Source organism: Chrysemys picta, chromosome 10 (assembly GCF_011386835.1).
Source record: "Chrysemys picta bellii isolate R12L10 chromosome 10, ASM1138683v2, whole genome shotgun sequence".
Lineage (NCBI taxonomy): Eukaryota > Metazoa > Chordata > Testudines > Emydidae > Chrysemys > Chrysemys picta.
Window position 1 is genome coordinate 9520051 of NC_088800.1, and position 20122 is coordinate 9540172.

The following is a 20122-nucleotide window of genomic DNA, read 5'->3' on the forward strand; positions in this document are numbered from 1 at the left end:
TGTACTGATGGAGCTGTTCCAATTCTTAGTGAGCCTATATGGGTAGGTTTGTGGGATGGGAAATAGTGACAAAGTCTCCAGTAAAACACCCTTGCCTATTTAAGATTACAGTTCAAAATCTTAAAATTAAGTATAAAAAGGTTCTCCTCCTGTCTGAGTATGTTAGAGTAGACATGTCTGTTCGACAAGAGACTTTACAACCAACTTTTGAGTTACTTAGCTCTGAAATACTATACTATAGTTGTAATCAATTTCTATAAATAATCACTGCAACATAAGTTTTACATTTTTATTAAACAAGGAGAACCCATAGGGCTCATATAAGTACAAAATACAATCATATCCTTGTATGTTAAAGTGTAAGTTTTTTTTAAAGACCTGTTTCACAGTTATCAAACACAACCTATGTGCATGCTGAATTCATTATTGTGCAAAGTACACAACTAAGGACCAGATTCCACCCTCTAAACCAGGTATCGCAGAGCAGAATTGGGCCTTCAAACTTTCATCCTTTCCTTAAAAGCCTTGTGCGCTTAAGAATCTTTTTTGCCACAATTTAAGGCCACAGTTTTCCTGCAAACCAAAAAGCAACCCAAGGTTTTTTTTGTTTGTTTTTTTTAAAACTAGAGATGCATCTTTACCTTTCATGGACACACACTCTTGCTTGCATGATCATGTTTGTACCAACATACTACCCATCAACCATTAGGTTTTACAGTCATTGTAAGCACCTCATATTTCTTAGGTTAATATTCTGTATGACTGACATGAAAGTTAAATAGCAGTAGTGTGGCTATCAGTTTAGTTAGGACAAATGATATTTTAGTGAGGACAATATTGGTGTGTGTTCCCTTTTAAGGTGCTGTAAATTAAAATATTGCATTGACTAAATGGGCATGCCATCAACATGCATGACAGCTACATTCAACTTGAGACTAAGAAAACGCCAAGTGTCTTCTAAAAGACGAGTCAAGTTTTGGTTAAAGCTGCATTTGCTAGAGAAGACCATACTTAAAATTGCAAGTGAAAAAAACTGCAGTTTTAAAATACATATATCTGCATCAGTACCACATTTATTATACACAATGGTGAGTCAATAGTTAACTCAAAAGCAAGAAATTAAAGGAGAAGAAAAAAAGTCATACTAAAGGATGGACACAAAGTGAAAATAAATATGCCAGCAGAAAAATCCTGTTACCAAAAAAACAAAAAAAAACAAAAACAAAAACACAAAACAAAAAAACAACAAAAAAAAAAACCACACTTTATTCACTTAAGTAATATATAAAACCATTTAAACACTTTTTTAAAACTGCAGTTTTTGATAGACGTTGCAATGGCACTTACTTTTAATCACCAAAAAAAATACAGTGTTCTACCCTATGAAGCACTAGCATTTCTAACCCAAAACCCTTTAGTCAGATATACAAAGGGTTAGCAGTTCAAAAAAAACATAACACTATTATAAACTGGACATTTGCACATTGAGAATACTATTTTTCTGCTTTTTTTCAAGTGAACTGCTGACAGTGTGATCATCGGTTAGATTACCTACACAAATTTATGCTTAGTAGGAAGCAAACATTCTACTCTAGACAAAGGCAGTACCTTCATCCTTAGCAGCAAGAAAAATCTCACTGTTCTAAGTGACCTGAGGAAGAAAATAATAAAATATTGCACCAAAGCAAAAATTACAGACAGGAAAAATACTAGAGTATGGATAACAATGAACAGTGCAGCCGCCAATGACAGATTAGGTCTTTGAACAAAACCACAGAAAACAATGAAAAAAAAAATGTGTGCCTTTACAGAAGGATTTTGTTCCCTTGCTGGTTGACTGTTGTCAAAAATACATTGTTCACTTTCCACTTTGTCTTCAGATCTAAACTAAATGTATACTCCTCCCCAAACCCCTTGCCTCTTTTATTTGTTAACTGCAGAAATTTAGAGTCCCTTTTAGAACCTTTCAAATTAGTGCGAGTCTTAGATGTTGTTTTTGGTCTCAGTCTGACCCTAAATAGGTATCCAAAACAGAGGTAGGCTTAAAAGGCTTTTGAATAAATCCACTTTGATAAATATATCTGCTATCAGCAAGAAGACATTCTCTGTTCCTTGCCTTGCCTCCCATTATCATGCTATCCACAAGCTTAAGATACACACAAAAAATCAGTATAGGAGCACAAGAGGCTAGAATAATCCCCCCTCCCCCAAAACAAAAAAAAAAAAAAACACATAGTGCATAAGCTGTTATCGAAGTCCAACTTTCTCTTTTAAGTAGTTTGTCTTTCACACAATAAAGACTAGCTTCTTGCTTTCATAATATTGCAGTAATAGCTATATTTTGCCATCCGTGACCATTTGAAATTCAGCATGAATGATGAAATAGTACCACTTGACTGATGTTAGAAGGATATGTTCCCATAAAGTTTGCTTGTAGCTGGAGTTAGAGCTGGAACTCTAGATTTTAGTTAGTGTTCCTTTTCTTGATTACAGACAGTGCAAAATGAAGCCCCTGGAACACAGGAGAATCTTTTGGAAATTCTATCCTACCTCTCATTCTTGAGATACAAATGTATTTTAATTCAGATTCTTCCAAGCAGTCCTTAAGTGTAAGTACATTTTCATTCCTCTTTGATATATCCTTAAAACTCTTGCTTATACTTTATGTAGTATCTCTTCAGGAACATTCTCAAACACTTCCCACACCTCAAATCTTGGCTGCTCCCACTTAGTCACATAATTTGACATCCACACCTCCTATGCAGACTAATCCAAAAGGGATTCTTTTAATGCCAAACATGCTCAGACTTCCAACTCCAATTGCCTTTGCACTTTGTTTCTGAACTTAAGCTCTTAATGAGAAAGCAGTTTCCTTTTAGCTTTACTAACAGCTGAAGCATAAGGGATTCCATTTCATCACAATACAGCTATTTCAAATATTGTTTAGAGCATGAATGAAACAGACTGGGTCTCTTCTATATGAGTAGGATGTGGATCAATCTGTAGACAGAAAAAATCAAAATGATTACTTCCTATACAGTCATGTAATATTTAAACCTTTTATGTAGTTTGATATGGAACTTTTATTTACAAATCTAATAGCAGCATGTTGTTTTATTTACCTCTGAATAGAGAGGTGGAGGCTGAAACCGGAACTCCTGTATATAGGCAAACATGTGACCACATAATTGTTCCTCACAGTTAACTGGTTGTGCGTAAGCAGAAACATGTCTAGAGAACTCTTCCTGTGATACTACATCAGCATAATTTGGTGGTGCTTAGAGAGAGAGAGAGAGAGAGAGAGAGAGAGAGAGAGAGAGAGATGCCACTGTCAAATAATAAATTCATTGAATGATTCACTTGTTTCTAGACTGTGTCTGTATCTCAATTCCTGAGAACATTAAGAAATTTATATCCCAATAAAACAATGAAAAATTCTACAAATATATTAGGTATTTTATTTTAATGACATATCTGGTGAACAGTAAATTCATAGGGTATGCCAATTTTATGGTATTAATAAACTGAAGTGATTCAAAAGGCACATTACAGGAATTGAAGCTTTAAACTAGCACAACAGTCCCTACTTCTATTATAGATATCATGAATCCAGATAACAAGCTCAAAATACATACCTTCAGGGTGTTCTGGCATGGTCAGTGCCAACCAACTCATGTCCACGCTGAACTGGCCGGCGCTGGAGTTCCTGCTTGAAAACCCAGTATATGGAATTGTGCCAATTACCAGTGGCAATTCAATCATCAACTTGTTAGCACCAGGAATATGGATATATACCTGTGTGACAAATCCCCCGCCCCACATACAACAGGATGAGAGGAGTCATGAAGATACAATGTAACTGGATTTCATAGAAGCAGACAGACTTCCTTTATGTAAGTTATTAAAAAAACCATTAACAAATGTCCAGTTAAGGAAAGTATAGCTAGTACTTGATAAAGCATAGAAAGAAGACAATAGTTTTAAGGCTGCCTCTAGATGACCTTTTCCTCTTGTTTTGTAAGGAGTGTCAACCAGAATCTTGATGCAAATAACTTTCAGGTTTAATCTTTTCACTTCTGACTTGTCTCCGTCCATCTAATCCAGGGGTCAGCAACATTGGCACGCAGCTCGCCAGGGTAAGCACCCTGGCGGGCCGGGCCAGGCCAGTTTTATTTACCTGCTGACGCAGCAGGTTCGGCCGATCGCGGCCCCCACTGGCCGCAGTTCACCGTCCCGGGCCAATTGGGCGGCGAGAAGTGGCACGGGCAATTAATCCCCCTAAATTCTCTCCACTTCCTCCATCGCAATAATTCCTGTCAGTCAGTTTCAATATCCTGGTAATAACTTCAATTCCTTTCTCTTTCCCCCTCATGCCTGCAGACCGTGTCCCATTCTTGCTGTTTCCTTCTCCATAATATACTGGAGAGCTGTCCCAAAAGAGAAAACTCTTACATGCCCTGTTCACTGAAACTTCTTCCTGTCTGGTCTCCAATACAAACAGCAATCAGTCACTATAATTATCCTCTATACCCAATCGGACAGTGTCCTCTTTGTTGGAAAGAGATTGTGCCCAGTTCTTGCTGTTGTCTATGGGAAGTCACTGATATGTCTGTAGTCTGTTTTCCACCTCCATACTAACATTTACTTTAAAGAAGTCTTAAGATTTAACGACATCATGAAACATTCATACAACTGCATAACTATTAATGAAGTTCAAATTGTATGCTTATTTTGAAGCACTAAGTTTATTTGTGACAAAAACCCTGTACTTACAGCTAAAGAATACTCTACTCTGATGATACAACAGTTAAGAATGGAAGGGGTTACAGGTGGGATTTTCAGAGTTTTCCCATTCCAGGTATCTGTACTCCCAGAAGCAATAGGGTTTCCTCGTACATTGGCAAGCATCTGATGGAAAGTCTTTGTCTTCCCACTGGCCAGATAAGTCTGTGTTTGGAAAATGGCAGCTTTTGGAACAATCAAACGAGAGGAACAATTCTCAATTTCTGCATAGATCGGTATGGCTTCCTCTAAAAATAGAAAAAGGTCTTGTAAATAAATGTGCAGTTTTCTAGCATTATTTGAGGATAACAATTTACAAAGTCTATACGTCATATGTAATGTATGATATTAGCTTTGTTCATCCCCTTAATGTAGTCTACCTTTGCAAACTGGCGTCCAGAGTTAACACCTTTTTTTTTTTTAAAGTTATCAATGTTTATAAGCTAGACATGTTGTAAAAGCTTGGTTTGCTAGATGTATTCTAGTGTTTCTCTAAGAATACTTGCACTTCCAGAAGGCTTGTGATAAGCATGTAGATACAGTGGTGATAGATTATATGTATAATTCTTAATATAGAGTTCTACAGAAAAAAGCTAAACATAACATTCTAATAAAACAGTCTGCCTGCCGAACAGCTTTATTCTGTTGTCCTTTACACTCCTGGTATGTCAAATGTAAGCCACCTTTTGAATAAGAACACTAGCTTTCAATTTGCATTACCAACAGATGTAATCTTTTCACCAAGTTTACACACGTCTGATTTCACTAACTGCTAAATGAGAAGTATTCATTTAACTGTTGTTACAAACTAGTGTTGGTTTTGAACTGCTTCTGTGTTTGAAGACATGACCAAATAGCTTGATTATTAAGATTATGCTAATATTCACAAGTGTATTTCAGAGTTGAAGAAAATTCTTACCATTACAATATCCCTTCCTCTCAATTTTGGCACTCAGAGAGACTGGACCCGAGGTGAAAAACCAACAGCCAACCATCTTCTCCTGGCTTCTCAAAACAGGCATCTACAAAAAACACAAAGATAAAAAGTTTTTAATCTCAAATGGCAAAAATCTGCCAGCTATTTGCACTGTGAAATTAAAGTTAATGGATACAGAGTTTTGGAATTGAGCTCAGAACCAATTTGGGATGAAATCCTGGTAGTACTACTGAAGACAGTAGGAGTTTTCCCCTGGTCTTCAACCAGGATGTGGTTATTTCCAAGTTTAAAAAAAACCCAGCCAAATTGAATCCAACATAAAAACTATTAAATGTAAAAAGTGACCTACATACATTTTCAATGTATTTGAATTTTAGCTGTATGCAAAGTTCAAAGCATGCAAGTTACACCCAAGTTTTACAGTCGTGGCCTTTAAAGGGCTAAGAGAAAATATCTTCCCTGAAGGGCAATCATTGTATTTGGTGGTTTACATTAATATTTCATTTTTATGCAAGAAAATGAAAGTAATTAGTTTAGCTTTTATTTCACCCATTAGCCTGGAACAAGCAACTATTTGGCAGATAAAGAAAAAGTAAGTTATATTTTATGTATCATCAATCACATTAAAGTGTGGGTGAGTATATTTTGTGCCTGAGCTGGTCTATTTTCATAGCAATTTTGCAAGGCTAAGTTAAACTACAAACATACATTAAAATTCAGACCTAAGCGATGAAAACAGCTCTCCCACAGTACGACTGTCATGTCAGGTGAAATTTACATTACCCGTGCAAAGCTCCAGAAGATTGCTACAGTAAGCTTGCAAAATGCAAGTAAACTAAATAGGTGATTGACATAGAATCCCAGCTTACTAGAACTCAAAGTCAGGATCCAAGGCATCTTCCTAGCTAGCTCATTTTCACTAATATAGTCCTAAAAAGATGTGCAGCAGCCAATATTACTGCAGTCTGTGAAACCTAGCCACAACCCCGACACTCTTTGAGCCACTCTGATGTACTGCTCCATGGCATTCAAAGTATTGCTCTCCCAATTTTGGTGCACCATGACAGCCTGTCCCCCATGTACTACAGAACAGCTGCAGCTATGAATAGAATGCAAAAACAAGTATATATTAGGGCAGTGTTTCCCAAACTTGGGATAGCGCTTGTGTAGGGAAAGCCCCTGGCGGGCCGGGTCGGTTTGTTTACCTGCCGCATCCGCAGGTCCGACCGATTGCGGCTCCCACTGGCCGCGGTTCGCTGCTCTGAGCCAATGGGAGCTGCTGGAAGCGGCAGCCAGTACATCCCTCGGCCCGCGCTGCTTCCAGCAGCTCCCATTGGCCCGGAGCAGCGAACCGCGGCCAGTGGGAGCCTCGATCGGCCGGACCTGCAGACGCAGCAGGTAAACAAACCGGCCTGGCCCGCCGGGGGCTTTCCCTACAAAAGCAGTGACCCAAGTTTGGGAAACACTGTATTAGGGGTTCCCACAGTGCGGTACATGAGCTTGATGTTCCATCCATTCACTTCACAACACATTTTTAAGATGGTGGTATGTGAATCAATGAAGTATGGGAGCCACTGAAAGGCCCCAATCTTGCAACTTGTTGAGCACAAGCAGAGTCTCATTGACTTTCACTTGTGGGCAATGAGCTGAGGAATCTGGTCCTAAATATCCAAATTCCTGTCCTCTGTAATTACAGAGGACACAGTACAAATACCGTCAAGTCCTTAACCTCATACCACCACTATCAACACACAAACAGATACATTTTGGACAGTCACTATACATTTCATTTAAAAGATACCTGATGCTCAAGTCTGATTCTCTACTTTAGGCTATTGCTTAGAAGATGAACTGCACAGAAAAACAAACAAACAAACAAAAACTGGCTTGTGCTTTTCTTTATGATGTACGGATATGAACCAAAAATGTTAACTTTGTTTTAATTTAAAAATCTGCTTTTTTAACATTAGAAATTCAGGTTGCGACTTCAACATCACAAAAGTCACGAATGAAACTCAACGGAGATGTGATTTTTAATTGGACTGTTTGGAATTTTAGTTTTAGATTGTAACTATTTATTTAACATTAATGGATAGTTACATTTTGGATAAAACCAGACTTCGTAAAAGAAACGGGAAAAAGCCCACAGTAAACGTAGTCTGAGACATCAAGTAGGTCTTCTAGCAAACCAAGGATGACCAGACTTTACTTTCCTGGTATTTCTAAAGTAAAGTCACCACCACACAAAACACAACTTTTTGGAAAAAAACCCTATACAGCTTTCTTTATACAATGTGTGTGTGTGTGTGTGTGTGTGTGTGTGTGTGTGTATGTATACACACACACACACACACTAAAAGGGGCACAATCCCAGTGTTAGAAAATTCTTTGCAGAATGAATTTAAATTATGTAACTTTAGATTCCTGCGGAACAAGCTCTTCTTTATGGCGCCCTAAAATGACTAACTTAAAAAAAAAAAAAAAAAAAAAAAAAGATATTCTGACTTCATAGTAACACAATAAAGGTGCCTTTCAAAATTTTTTTATTTTTATAAAATTTTATATATATATATATATATATATATATACACACACACACACACACACACACACACACACACACACGACAATATTGCCTATTTTTGACCATTAATAGAGTTGTGTATATTGCAAGGACTAGATCTACTCCTTACAGTTGTCACTGCCAAAAGATTTATACAAGTTCTAAATTTTAAAAAAAGAAAAATGAAACAAAAAGGCTATGCTATATTAGGAGAAAAGTAAATCATCCAACATAAAAAACACATCTTAGTCTCATTAGTATTATGATGGAACGTTAACATTATCCTAGGTTTTTCTCTGAAGCAGATATTCATTCATATTTAAATGAATAACCATTAGGTCCTAGTTGCTATCATGAAAGTGCAAGGTATAATTTTATATTATTTTGATAATATGGGTTTAGATAAAAGAATCTAGCTCATTAGCTTCCATCTTGCCTATTCTGTTACTTATAGGCTGATCTTTCTCATTACTCTACAGTATTTCTAGTGATTATTAGAAGTTCAATGCTTTAATGTGGCCAAATCTGTTATAAGAAATAACTGAAAAGATCTCTGAAGCAGCTGCATGCATGCACTTAAGTTAGAAAATGACATGCAAAAATGGAAGGATACATAGCATAATGGCCAGAGCTCAAATGACAGACTCAGCATGATTAATACTCTTCTGTAATTACTGTTCCTCAACCTACTATTATTGAAGAGTTTAGGACACTGCAGCCCTGTGAATGTAGTTGCTCTGGTAAAAGTAACTACTTTAGGCTTGTGCATTATTTATTAATTATTATTAAGCCTTATTAATGCATTTCAAGCCTGCATAACTTTTTGGCAAAAGCAGCCCTGTGGGCAGGGAGGTATTAAATCAATGGTATTAAAAAAGCCACTCTGTTTGCAATTCACACAACCCAAGATCATCTATTTATAGAGAAAGCTTAGAAGGGAGCTTATATGCTTTCAGAAGCCAGCAAACGACAGACCATGGTACCACTGAACTGGTTACAGCTCGGTATAAATACTTCTTGAACACAGGTTTGGGGGAAAAAAAAAAAAATTGTTCTTACCAAGAAAGCTGGCGAGTTGACATCAACATGGCTGATAACCTGAAGTTCTCTCTTTACACTTTGATCAGGTACTACAGGCCTTTCCAGAATTGCTTTCACGCAGTACTGAATACTGCCATACTTTCCACTAAAAGAGGTCACCAAAGGTCTGAAACAAACAGTCATAAAAAACATTTTCACATGTAAGCTTATCATAGGATTCCAAACTTTGCGTGTGTATACACACACATACATACACACACACACACACACTTATTCCTTATATTTACTTTGAGCCCTGCATAGACAACGAAAACTACCACACCAGTTTTACATTGATTCTCATACACTAGAACAATGCTGCAATGGTTGAGTCAAATATGGCAGTGTTATATTTCTATTGGATTCTCTCCCCCAGCTACCAATGTTATGGGAAGATTTCTATTTAAGCCCTTGGGGAAATCATAATACATTAGGCAAGCCTATGTGATGGCTGGTCAAGATAACCATAAAAGTTTATTTATTAATCTGATTTGGAAAAATGAAAACCAAGAGATTAAGTTGCTCCAGTTACTCTAGTTATTCTTCAAGAGCAAAAATTGTCAAAATGATCATTTGAGTTACATTGTTTTACTTACTCCTGTGGAAGTTGAAAGCTGAATGGGAATTCATGTTTTCCAGCTTCTAACAGGAATAAGCCATCTTCACCTGTAGAAGAATGAGGTTATATTCTATTTAAAAATTTATTAAAATAGCTTATATAATTTATGGAATTTTGTTCAGCTGCAAAAGGGACTCACACCGACTTCAATGGGCTTTGGCTCAGACCCCGTATATTCACCAAATTCACTGCTGAACTAATGAAACTAAGGAAATCTGTAGATCTTAAGTTTCAATACTTAACTCTAGCCACATTCTAATAAAATTTTCCCATAAGTACTTATATAAGGTTCTTCTTTTTGGGAGGAGAGGGTTAATCCACTTTTATAATTGGCAATCTAACCATCTTTTATTGATAGAAAAGTTTGATCACAAAAGTTCAATATATACTCAGGTTACTAATATTAAAAAATTAGTTTTATTACAAAAGATCTTATATGAAAAGTATTTAAAAATTCTAATTTTCTCCTTATATTTACTTTTCACTTTGCTTAGACAATGAAAACAGACATACCAGTTATACTTTGATTCTCATGAGGTAGCACAATGCTGCAATTGCGGAGTCACAAACATGGCAGCATCGTATTTGTTGGGGAACACGTGTTTCTATTGGATTTCCCCCTCCTCCATTTTATGGAAAGATTTCTATTTTGTTTCAATATTCCAAACTCAAGCATTCTTTTAAATTGTAGCTTCGGAAAAATCATTTTTAAAATTACTCATATTATCACCTCAAATAAATGTACAATATCCTTTTCGTTCAAAAACCATACCATACAATACCATTAAATATACAAGAACTTGGTTCTTGTGTCATTAAAGAGCCTATCCAACAAGTTTGAAATTCCTTACATTTAAACTTTCAATCATTCAGCATGGTCTCATTTCCAAATAAAGCTTTTCTATATGTTTTGACCTATATTCTTGAACAAACACGGTAATATATAATCAAATATCCTTAAGATATCAAAAGGAGGCCAGCTGCTCTGAGAGCCTCCTTACTGAGGATTTGAAAAAAACTGTTTACAAGGCACGCTAAGGTACCCAAGTCCAAATCACGTGGAATTTGAACTGAGACTGTAATCGAATGACTACATAATCAAACAAATGTAATGCTAGACAGGAGAAATTCAGGTGGAACACAAGAAAGGGATGGGGGAAAAAAGGGAAAGTTCAGACTAAAGAGGCAGACTTTAGAACTAGATAAGTTCATGGAGGATAGGTCCATCAATGGCCATTAGCCAGGATGGACAGGGACGGTGTCCCTAGCCTGTTTGCCAGAAGCTGGGAATAGGTAACAGGGGATGGATCACTTGAGGATTCCCTGTTCTGTTCATTCCCTCTGGGTCAATTGGCATTGGCCACTGACAGAAGACAGGATACTGGGCTAGGTGGACCTTTGGCCTGACCCAGTATGGCCATTCTTAAGTATATTTTGCGTGTATTGCTCCAAATAGACCCAAAAATAGTTAATACAAAGCAGCATTTCAAACACCTAACATTGTGTTTCCCAAACTTGGGATGTCACTTGTGTAGGGGAAGCCCCTGGCGGGCTGGGCCGGATTGTTTACCTGCCACGTCCGCGGGTCTGGACAATTGCTGCTCCCACTGGCCGTAGCTCGCTGCTCCAGGCCAACGGGAGCTGCTGGAAGCGGCAGCCAGTAAGTCCCTCAGGCCATGCTGCTTCCAGCAGCTCCCATTGGCCTGGAGCAGCGAACTACGGCCAGTGGGAGCCGCAATTGTCCGGACCCGCGGACGCGGCAGGTAAACAAACCGGCCCAGCCCGCCAGGGGCTTTCCCTGCACAAACGGCGTCCCAAGTTTAGGAAACACTGACCTAACACAGTCACTTGAACAAGTCTCCTTAAATTGCGTCAATGAGGACCAAGTCAAACACAACTTTGACTTTTTCAAACAGAAGCTGACAGCACATAAAATGTTTCTCAATAGGTGCAAGCTACTGTTTATTAAACCTCAAATCCCTCCAAAAGGCAGACAGGATTTTTCCAACTTCTATGGACCCAGAGAAAATCAAATGGCAATTTTCTGCAGTGTTACAGACACTCAAGGAGTGGGAAAGGAGGGCTTCTATCAGATATTGCTCTGAACTGTTAAAAAGTTAATTTAGAAATCTAATCAAAGCATCTGTATTTATCAAACAAATACATTTACTCAATTTTACTAGATACTTCTTAGCAGCTTGAAAGAGAAGTATATCAGAAATGCAAAAATCCCCAAGGAGTCAGGAGGGCAGCTCAGGAGCCTCATCTCTCACTTCCCCAGCTTCAACTACCCATGAAGCCTCACACTTATTTTGGGAACTCACTTCCTGAGTTTCAAACTGATGATACAACTGGAAATAAAGACAAGCTGTGAAAGAGGCTGCAACTAACCCATTACTATTGCAAAAGTTAGAGTACTGGGAGCTTGACATGCTAATTGGAGATTGCTAAGAGCCCTGTCGCTAAGGGGAACTACCTCCCCAGAGCAGTTGGCTCCCCAACAGGCTTGGCAGAGAAGGCGAACAGGAAGACACAGAAACAAACCAACATAAAATCCGAGATGTCACCAGAGGGAACTATTGGCGCCACAAGGAGACCCTTGTGCAGGAAGAACACGATGACCAACCCCTCCTACAGAACCCCTCCCTGCTCACCCCTTCAGACCCCCTTCCCCAGCACCTCACACCCCCTCCCTTTAGACCCCCCCTCATTCCTTTAACCCCTCCCACTCCCCTTCCTTCCCCAACGTCCTGTTCCCTCGGACATACCCCCTTCCTCCCCCAGCACCTTACCCCTCTGCCCCCCCCACCGATCCCTCCCTTCCCTCAGAGACACCCCCTCCTCTCCCCCCTCAGACACTCCCCTCCTCCTTCTGCCCCCACTGATCCCTCCCTTCCAGAGACACCCCTCTCCTCCTCCCCTTTGCCCCCCCCCCCGATCCTTCTCCCCCCCTCACCTTCCGGGGGCTGCCGCAGGAGGCTCTGCCGGATGTCCAGATACCGCACTTCGGCCTCCCGTCGGGGCCCCGGGACGCCCCCGCGGGCCCGGGCAGAGGAGACCCGGACGGACCCCTTGCTCCAGGCCGCCCAGGCCCGGCCCGTGGCCTCCAGCCGCAGGGCCCGGAGAAGCAGCGGCCCCGCCAGCTCCACCAGCACCTGGCCCGACACCGTGTCCCCGCTCGAGTAGCCGCCCCGCCGGGCCTCATCCTCCAGCACTAGGGCCAGCGCCTTCACCTTCCCCCCGGCCGCGGGCACCAGCCCAGGCCCGGTCCCGGGCCCGGCCGCCTCCCCCGCCATCGCCCCCCGGCTGCCGGGGAAACCAACTGCCGCCGATCGCTTTAAACACGTCCGACTCGGCTGGCACTCAGCTGGGGAAAGTCCCACCCACCGCTGCGTCTTATTGGTCACCTTCCGTCTCCCTGGCCCACTATTTGCCGCCTCCCTGTTCAGTCATGGGTCTTTTCCCGGCACACGCCTCGTGTGCGTCACCCTGCGTGATAACCCGCGTCTGGCCAATAGGGTGGCAGCAGGGCCGCGTGAACAAAGCTTTGATTGGAGGACAGGCGGCAGCGCGGCCAATCAGCGGGCATATCTACCATGTGCCCAAGCTGTGGGTAAACAGGCTGGGAGGGGAAGTCAAGGGGGCGGGGCTACGATAGGGGGCGGGGCATACAGGGTAAAGCTTGTTGCTAGCTTGTGTCATGTGGCCATGAGGGTGCCCCAAGCGACCTGTGCAATAGAGCACTGGTTCTCAAACAGTTGTACTGGTGACCCCTTTCGCAGGGCAAGCCTCTGCGTGCAACCCTCCCCCATATACATTAAAAATACTTTTTATACATTTAACACCATTATAAATGCTGGAGGCAAAAGGGGGTTTGGGGTGGAGGCTGACAGCTCGCGACACCCCCCCCATGTAATAACCTTGTGAACCCCTGAGGGGTCCCGAACCCCAGTTTGAGAACCCCTGTAATAGAGAGACCTTGGTGTCATCGTGGATAGTTTTGGAAAACATTGGCTCACTGTTCAGCTAGGGTTGACACCTGTCCGGGTTTTCCTCGGACAGTCTGGTTTTTTACTTCTGTGCCGAGGGTTGCCGGGTGCCTGGTTTTCGGAGACCTGCCAACCCGAGGGTTACCATATTTCCTCATTAAAAAAAAGAGAACACTACATGGGGCCCAGGCCCCGCCCCGCCCGTTCCCCAAAGTCCCCGCCCCAACTCCACCCCCTCCCCTGAGCACCCCGCATTCCCCCTTCTCCCTCCCAACCGCGAAACAGCTGCCCGAGCGCTACCAGCTTCATGGCTTGCCGGGCAGCCCCCAGACCTCCAGACCCTGCCCCCGGCTGGGCGCTTCCCCAGCGCAGCTGGAGCCTGGGAGGGGAAGCGCCCAGCCAGGGGCGCAGGGTCTGGAGGTCTGGGGGCTGCCCGGCAAACCATGAAGCCGGTAGCGTTCAGGCAGCTCGGCTCTTCAGTTACACAGAGCTGAGGTGTCTGGGGGGAGCAGCAGCAGCCGCCGCGGGGGAATCCGCCTGCAGCTCGCAGCCTGCGGGAGCCGCAAGGTAAGCAGGGGACTGGGGCTGGGATGCTGGCAAAGCTATTTTCCCGGACATGTTCGGCTTTTTGGCAATTCCCCCCGGACGGGGATTTGAGGACCAAAAAGCCGGACATGTCTGGGAAAAACTGGACATATGGTAACCCTACCGAACTGCCCCACAGGACTCCACTCCCTACCTAAGCCTCCCTGTTCCTTGTCCCCTAACTTCCCCCTCCCACCCTAACTGCTCCCCTAGGACCCTACCCCCTACCTGTCTGCCCAAAACCTTACACCCCCAACCCCCAGACAGCCCCCCCCCAAACTCCCGACCCATCCAACCCTCCTCCTGCTCCCTGTCTCTTGACTGCCCCCTCCAGAACCTCTCTGCCTCTTCTCCGACCCCCTGGACCCCTTACCGTGCCACTCAGAACAGCTTGTTGGGCTCCACATGCAGCCCGACACGCTGCCGTGCTCCCCCACGGAGCGCATAGCCCGGTTCCCACCCTCATAGAGTACTGCGGAGCGGCGCGCTGGGCAGGGGGAGGAGCTCCAGTCTGCCGGAGGCCCGTTGCGAACGACCCACCGGCTGCCAATGCAGGGACGGGGAGGGAGGGAGCGAGAGAGCGAGAGGAGGGGAGTGATCTCAGCTGTAGGGGAGAGGAAGGGGAAGCGGAGGAGGGGCTCTCTCTGGCTGCCGGAGCCCCATGCAAGTGGCACCATCCGGCCGGCTGCCCTGTCAGCCGCGCGCACTCTGCATGGGGAGGAAGTCCGGACATTTACAAATTCCCCCCGGACGCTATTTTTAACTGAGAAAAGCTGGACATGTCCGGGGGAATCCGGACAAATGGTAACCCTAGCCAACCCTCCCGGTTTTGCCGGGAGTTTTCCGGAATCAGGACTTATCTCCCAGAGGCTACTGAAGCCAATCCAGGAGATTTTAGGGTGATAGAAGTCCAGCGGCATAGCGGGGCAAAGAAGGCTCCCTGCCTGCTCTGGCCCTGCGCCGCTCCTGGAAGCGGCCTGCACATTCCTGTGGTCCCAGGGAGCGGGGGACCAGGGGGTCTCCGTGTGCTGCCTCGAGCTCTGACAGGGGCAGGGCTTCAGTGGAGGGGCGGGGCAAGGGTGTTTGGGTTTGTGTAATTAGACAGTTGGCAACCCTAGGAGCCAGTAGGAAAGGGATCATTAATAAGACTGAAAATATGCCACAGTATAAATCCATGGTACACCCACATATGGAATACTGGATGCAGTTCTGGTTGCCCTCTCTCAGAAAGAGAGAGAATTGGAAAAAAGTAAAGAGAAAGGCAACAAAAATGATTAGGGGGATGGAACAACCTCTATACAAAGAGAGATTAAAAAAGTCTAGGACTGTTCATCTTAGAAAAGAAATGACTAAGGGAGGATATAATAGAGGCTTATAAAATCATGATTGGTGTGAAGAAAGCAAACAAGGAAGTGGCATTTACCCCTTCACATAGCATAAGAACCAGGGTCAGCCAATGAAATTAATAGGCAACAGGTTTAAAACAAACATAAGGAAATATTTCACACAATGCACAGAACTTTGGAATTTGCTGCCAGGGGACGTTGTGAAGGCCAGAAGTATAACTGGGTTCAAAACAGAATTAGAAAAGTTCATGGAGAATAGGTCCATTAATAGCTATTAGCCAAAATGGTTAGGGAGGTAACCTCATGCTCTGGCTGTCCTTAAATCTCTGACTGTCAGAAGCTGGGAGAAGACAACAGAGGATGGATTACTGTACTCAATAATCGACCTATTCTATTCGTTCCCTCTGAAGCATGTGGAACAAGCCACTGTTAGAAGACAGGATACTGGGCTAGATGGACCATTGGTCTGATCCAGTATGGCTATTCTTATGTTCTCATTCCTAGCACTCCTATTATAGCCACCAAAAACCAGATAGTGTGTGGGATTTCCTCTTTGCAGTAAATGTGCATGACCAGGAGCTTTGCCCTATATTTGATTTTATCCTCTTCGTTTTGGTCTCTGTACCAATCAAAAAAAGTGCTGAATGGGAATTATTGTTCCTGTCACTCCCCACTCGCCGACTAGCCAGTTTTTAGTCACCTGGAATGTTAAACAGAGTGGGGCAATACTACTAAATTACCCACAGATATTCCTTTGGATTTTTTAAGCAAGGTTGCATTGCCTGTGTTCACACCCCCTTTTGTCTTTGCTCTCTGTGAATATCCCAGCAAACAAATGAATGTTGGAGAATATTCAGTGCAGGTGAATTTTGTATCTGAAACATGAATATTTGCACCAGAAGCTTGGTTCTAAGTAAAATGGAAGATCCGGACTTGGCCCATTAATGGTGGCTTTAAAAAAAGTGTCTGACTATATATAGCCATATATAGAGGTAGTCAAAGCAGAATACTGGTGAGAAGAGTTATGGGGGAATTATATCAATTACAAGTAAACTAGCTGTGATTTAAATGCATGTAACATAAATTAGTTGCAAAATGCAGCATACATTTATAAAAATGTTCTCACATTTAAGACACAAATTGATAGTGTGAAAAAAATAGATTGCAAGCAGGAAAACTCATAATGCTCTTAAGTTATCAGTTGGCTCCTAGATGAGGCTAACAGCTAAAGGTGCTTAAGTGTAATCAAATTGGGTTGACATTGACACCAATCCCCACTACCTTTCGTGCAAAAATTTCGTGCACCAATCCCTCTCTATTAAATGTAATGGAGTAGCATGATACCCAGAGCAGATCACCATAAGGCTAAATCCTTCCCTACAATTACTTATAATGTAAGGTAATAATTGAAAGATACAAGGAATAAAATTTAAAAGGGAGCCCTGCTGCTTAAAAGTGGGGACTAAGGGCATGTCTACACTTACCTCCAGAGCGATCGATCCAGCAGGGGTCGATTTATCGCATCTAGTGAAGATGCGATAAATCGACTGCCGAGTGCTCTCCCGTCAACTCCGTCGACACCGGCGCGAGAAGCGTTGGTGGAGTCGATGGGGGAGTGTCAGCAGTTGACCTACCGCAGTGAAGACACCGCACTAAGTAGCTCTAAGTACGTCGACTTCAGCTATGCTATTTTCGTAGCTGAAGTTGTGTAACTTAGACCGACATAGCTCGCCCCCCACCCAGTGTAGACCAGGCCTAAGTAAAAACAACAAAAACAACAGCAGATATGTGAAAACTAGGAGCATGAACTATTTATCAACAATACAAAAGGACACACCTTTTATATATAGGAAAACAATGAATGTAATTTTAGATAGATTCACATCATCTCTTTTAGATCATACATGAGTCTGCCCTTTGTGCGTCTACCTGATGATCCAGGCACCTCAGTGATCATACTTCATTTCCCATTTTGTCCTCAGGAAGGAGTTTTGCAATTTAAGAAGTAAATATCCTTGAGGGTTACAACACTGTCCACGTTCTTCCCACACCTGTCCTTCAGTCACTCCTGAGACTTGAAGAACACCTGCTTGGCTTCATGTGAAACGTCCAAGTCAACTGGGGCATCTTAGCTCAAATGCCATATTCCCAGCTGACTCAGTCAGTTACCTAAATTAGGAAAAAATGTCTTTCAAATGGCCAGCCCTGGCTTTCAGGTAGATGTTCTGACGTGATTACTTCAAGATGTCCCAGAACATCACTATAACTCAAAACTCTATTGGACTATAGCTAGGTTTGGAAGGATTCGTTTTTTACTGGTAATTGTCGGTAAACTTCAATTTCACTGTACACCCACAAACCGATGAAAAAATATTTCCATCAATAGTAGTCAAAATCTACAGATAGGCCAAGGATCTGAGAAACTGAGAATTTAGTAGTTTGATTTAAGGATATTTACTTTGTATATTTTGACCTGTAATGTTGACAATTTGAGTTTTAACGGTAATAAAGCTTTAAATGTTTGAATCTCATCATCTACATATCCAATCAAAACTACAGGTGCTGGAGATGGGGGCAGGGGACAACGGCCCATTGGGCCCCCTCCCCACACTTTTGAGAACCTGAGCTTGGCGGGGACACAATGAGGAGGCGCCCCTTGTCTCCTGACTGGGGCTGGATGGCATAACAGTGGAGCCCCTTCCCTGCTGGCATGATGCAAGGGTGGCCAGGCCAAATTTGAGTGAGTGGCATTGCAACCTGATGCATAACCTGGCCATAACTTGTAATGCCACTCAAATTTGGCCTCATTTGGTTGCTTGCACTTTTGCAGTCCTGGCACCCACCATCAAAACAGATCAACACAGCTTGAATTTCTGATATCAAATACAATGAACCATTTGTGCACAAGTAGATATTTGCACAAGCATGTGACCAATTCAGACTTAACCAACCATGGGCTCATGCAAATACTTGATTGCACATGCACATTGAGTATTTGCCTGCTTACATTACTGTAACCAGGCCAGCTTCCTCATGGTCTAGGGCAGTGGTGGGCAACCTGCGGCCTGTGGGCCCGTCAGGATAATCCGCTGGCGGGCTGCCAGACAGTTTGTTCACATTTGCAAGGCTGCCCGCAGCTCCCAGTGGCCGTGGTTCACCGTTCCCGGCCAATGGGAGCTGCGGGCGGCCGTGCAAATGTAAACAAACTGTCTGGTGGTTCGCCAGCAGATTACCCTGATGGGCCGTATGCAGCCCGCAGGCCGCAGGTTGCCCCTAACTGGCCTAGGGTCACAATACAGGCAGCCTGCCTCAATTTCCCCTCTTGGATTGTTCAAATAAACTTCAATTCTGTCTTTTTCTTGATCAAAAATCCACCTCCTTGGAGACTGGAGCCACCCTGTTACACTTAGGTACAAGTATATTTTGAAATTTCATGCATCTGACTTAGAAAATATGCCCCAGGCATGATAAAAGAGAAAAAAGCTGGCTACATTTTCTATGTATTAGATAGCATAGAAAAAAGTTGTTTCACTTACGCATATTATGCGGTTTGATCAAAATTTGCAAGTTGTTTGCTCTTTGCTGGTATAAATTAATTAAAATAAGATTGCATTATAAAAATGGACAATCAAACATGAACAGATACCATATATAATAAGTAAGTATTACGGGGCTTGAATAAATATAATTAGAACCATACGGGATATAAAATCAATGGGAAATGCTCATCTGTGACCAAATATTATTTATTCTAGATAATTACCTTTTAATATTTTTTTCAGACGGATCCATCGGCAAGTCCTTCCTGAATTGAAATTACCATGTGATAAGTGACCCTTTTATCAACTTCACCAAAAAACTCTCCTTGCAAATATTTGGTTGCACATAAGACAGTTTAATTGAACAACATGTTGAAATTATAACATGAATGTTGAAAATTGTAGCACTGTGTTTTAATTGTGCTTTAGAAACCAGAAAGAGCAAGTGCTGAGTGCTAGTACAAAGTCAGAGAGATGATCAATGAAGCAAGAAGGTATTCATTACCGCACGACTGTTGGGTTTTCCTCTCACTTCTCTTACGTATTTATTTTGGCTTGTGTAGGGAATAGCTGCTTGACCAAATCCACTCAATACATGAGTTAACCTGTTAAATAGAGGGCTAATGCTATAACAAACAAACAGTTGTAATTATTGTTTTGACCCGGCCCCAAAAACTTATGG

General features: G+C 42.4%; 1 protein-coding gene across 1 annotated transcript; it reads right to left on the bottom strand.

Annotated features, from left to right (window-relative positions):
* Window positions 1-275: 275 nt before the first annotated feature.
* ARRDC4 (arrestin domain containing 4) lies at window positions 276-13348 on the bottom strand. Its single transcript, XM_005294904.5, has 8 exons — window positions 12938-13348; window positions 9959-10028; window positions 9342-9489; window positions 5702-5804; window positions 4774-5030; window positions 3636-3795; window positions 3123-3277; window positions 276-3000 (listed from the first exon to the last, which is right to left on the bottom strand). Exons 1-8 carry the CDS (start codon window positions 13275-13277, stop codon window positions 2944-2946), a joined length of 1290 nt encoding a protein of 429 aa, XP_005294961.2. The 5' UTR covers window positions 13278-13348; the 3' UTR covers window positions 276-2943.
* Window positions 13349-20122: the final 6774 nt, after the last annotated feature.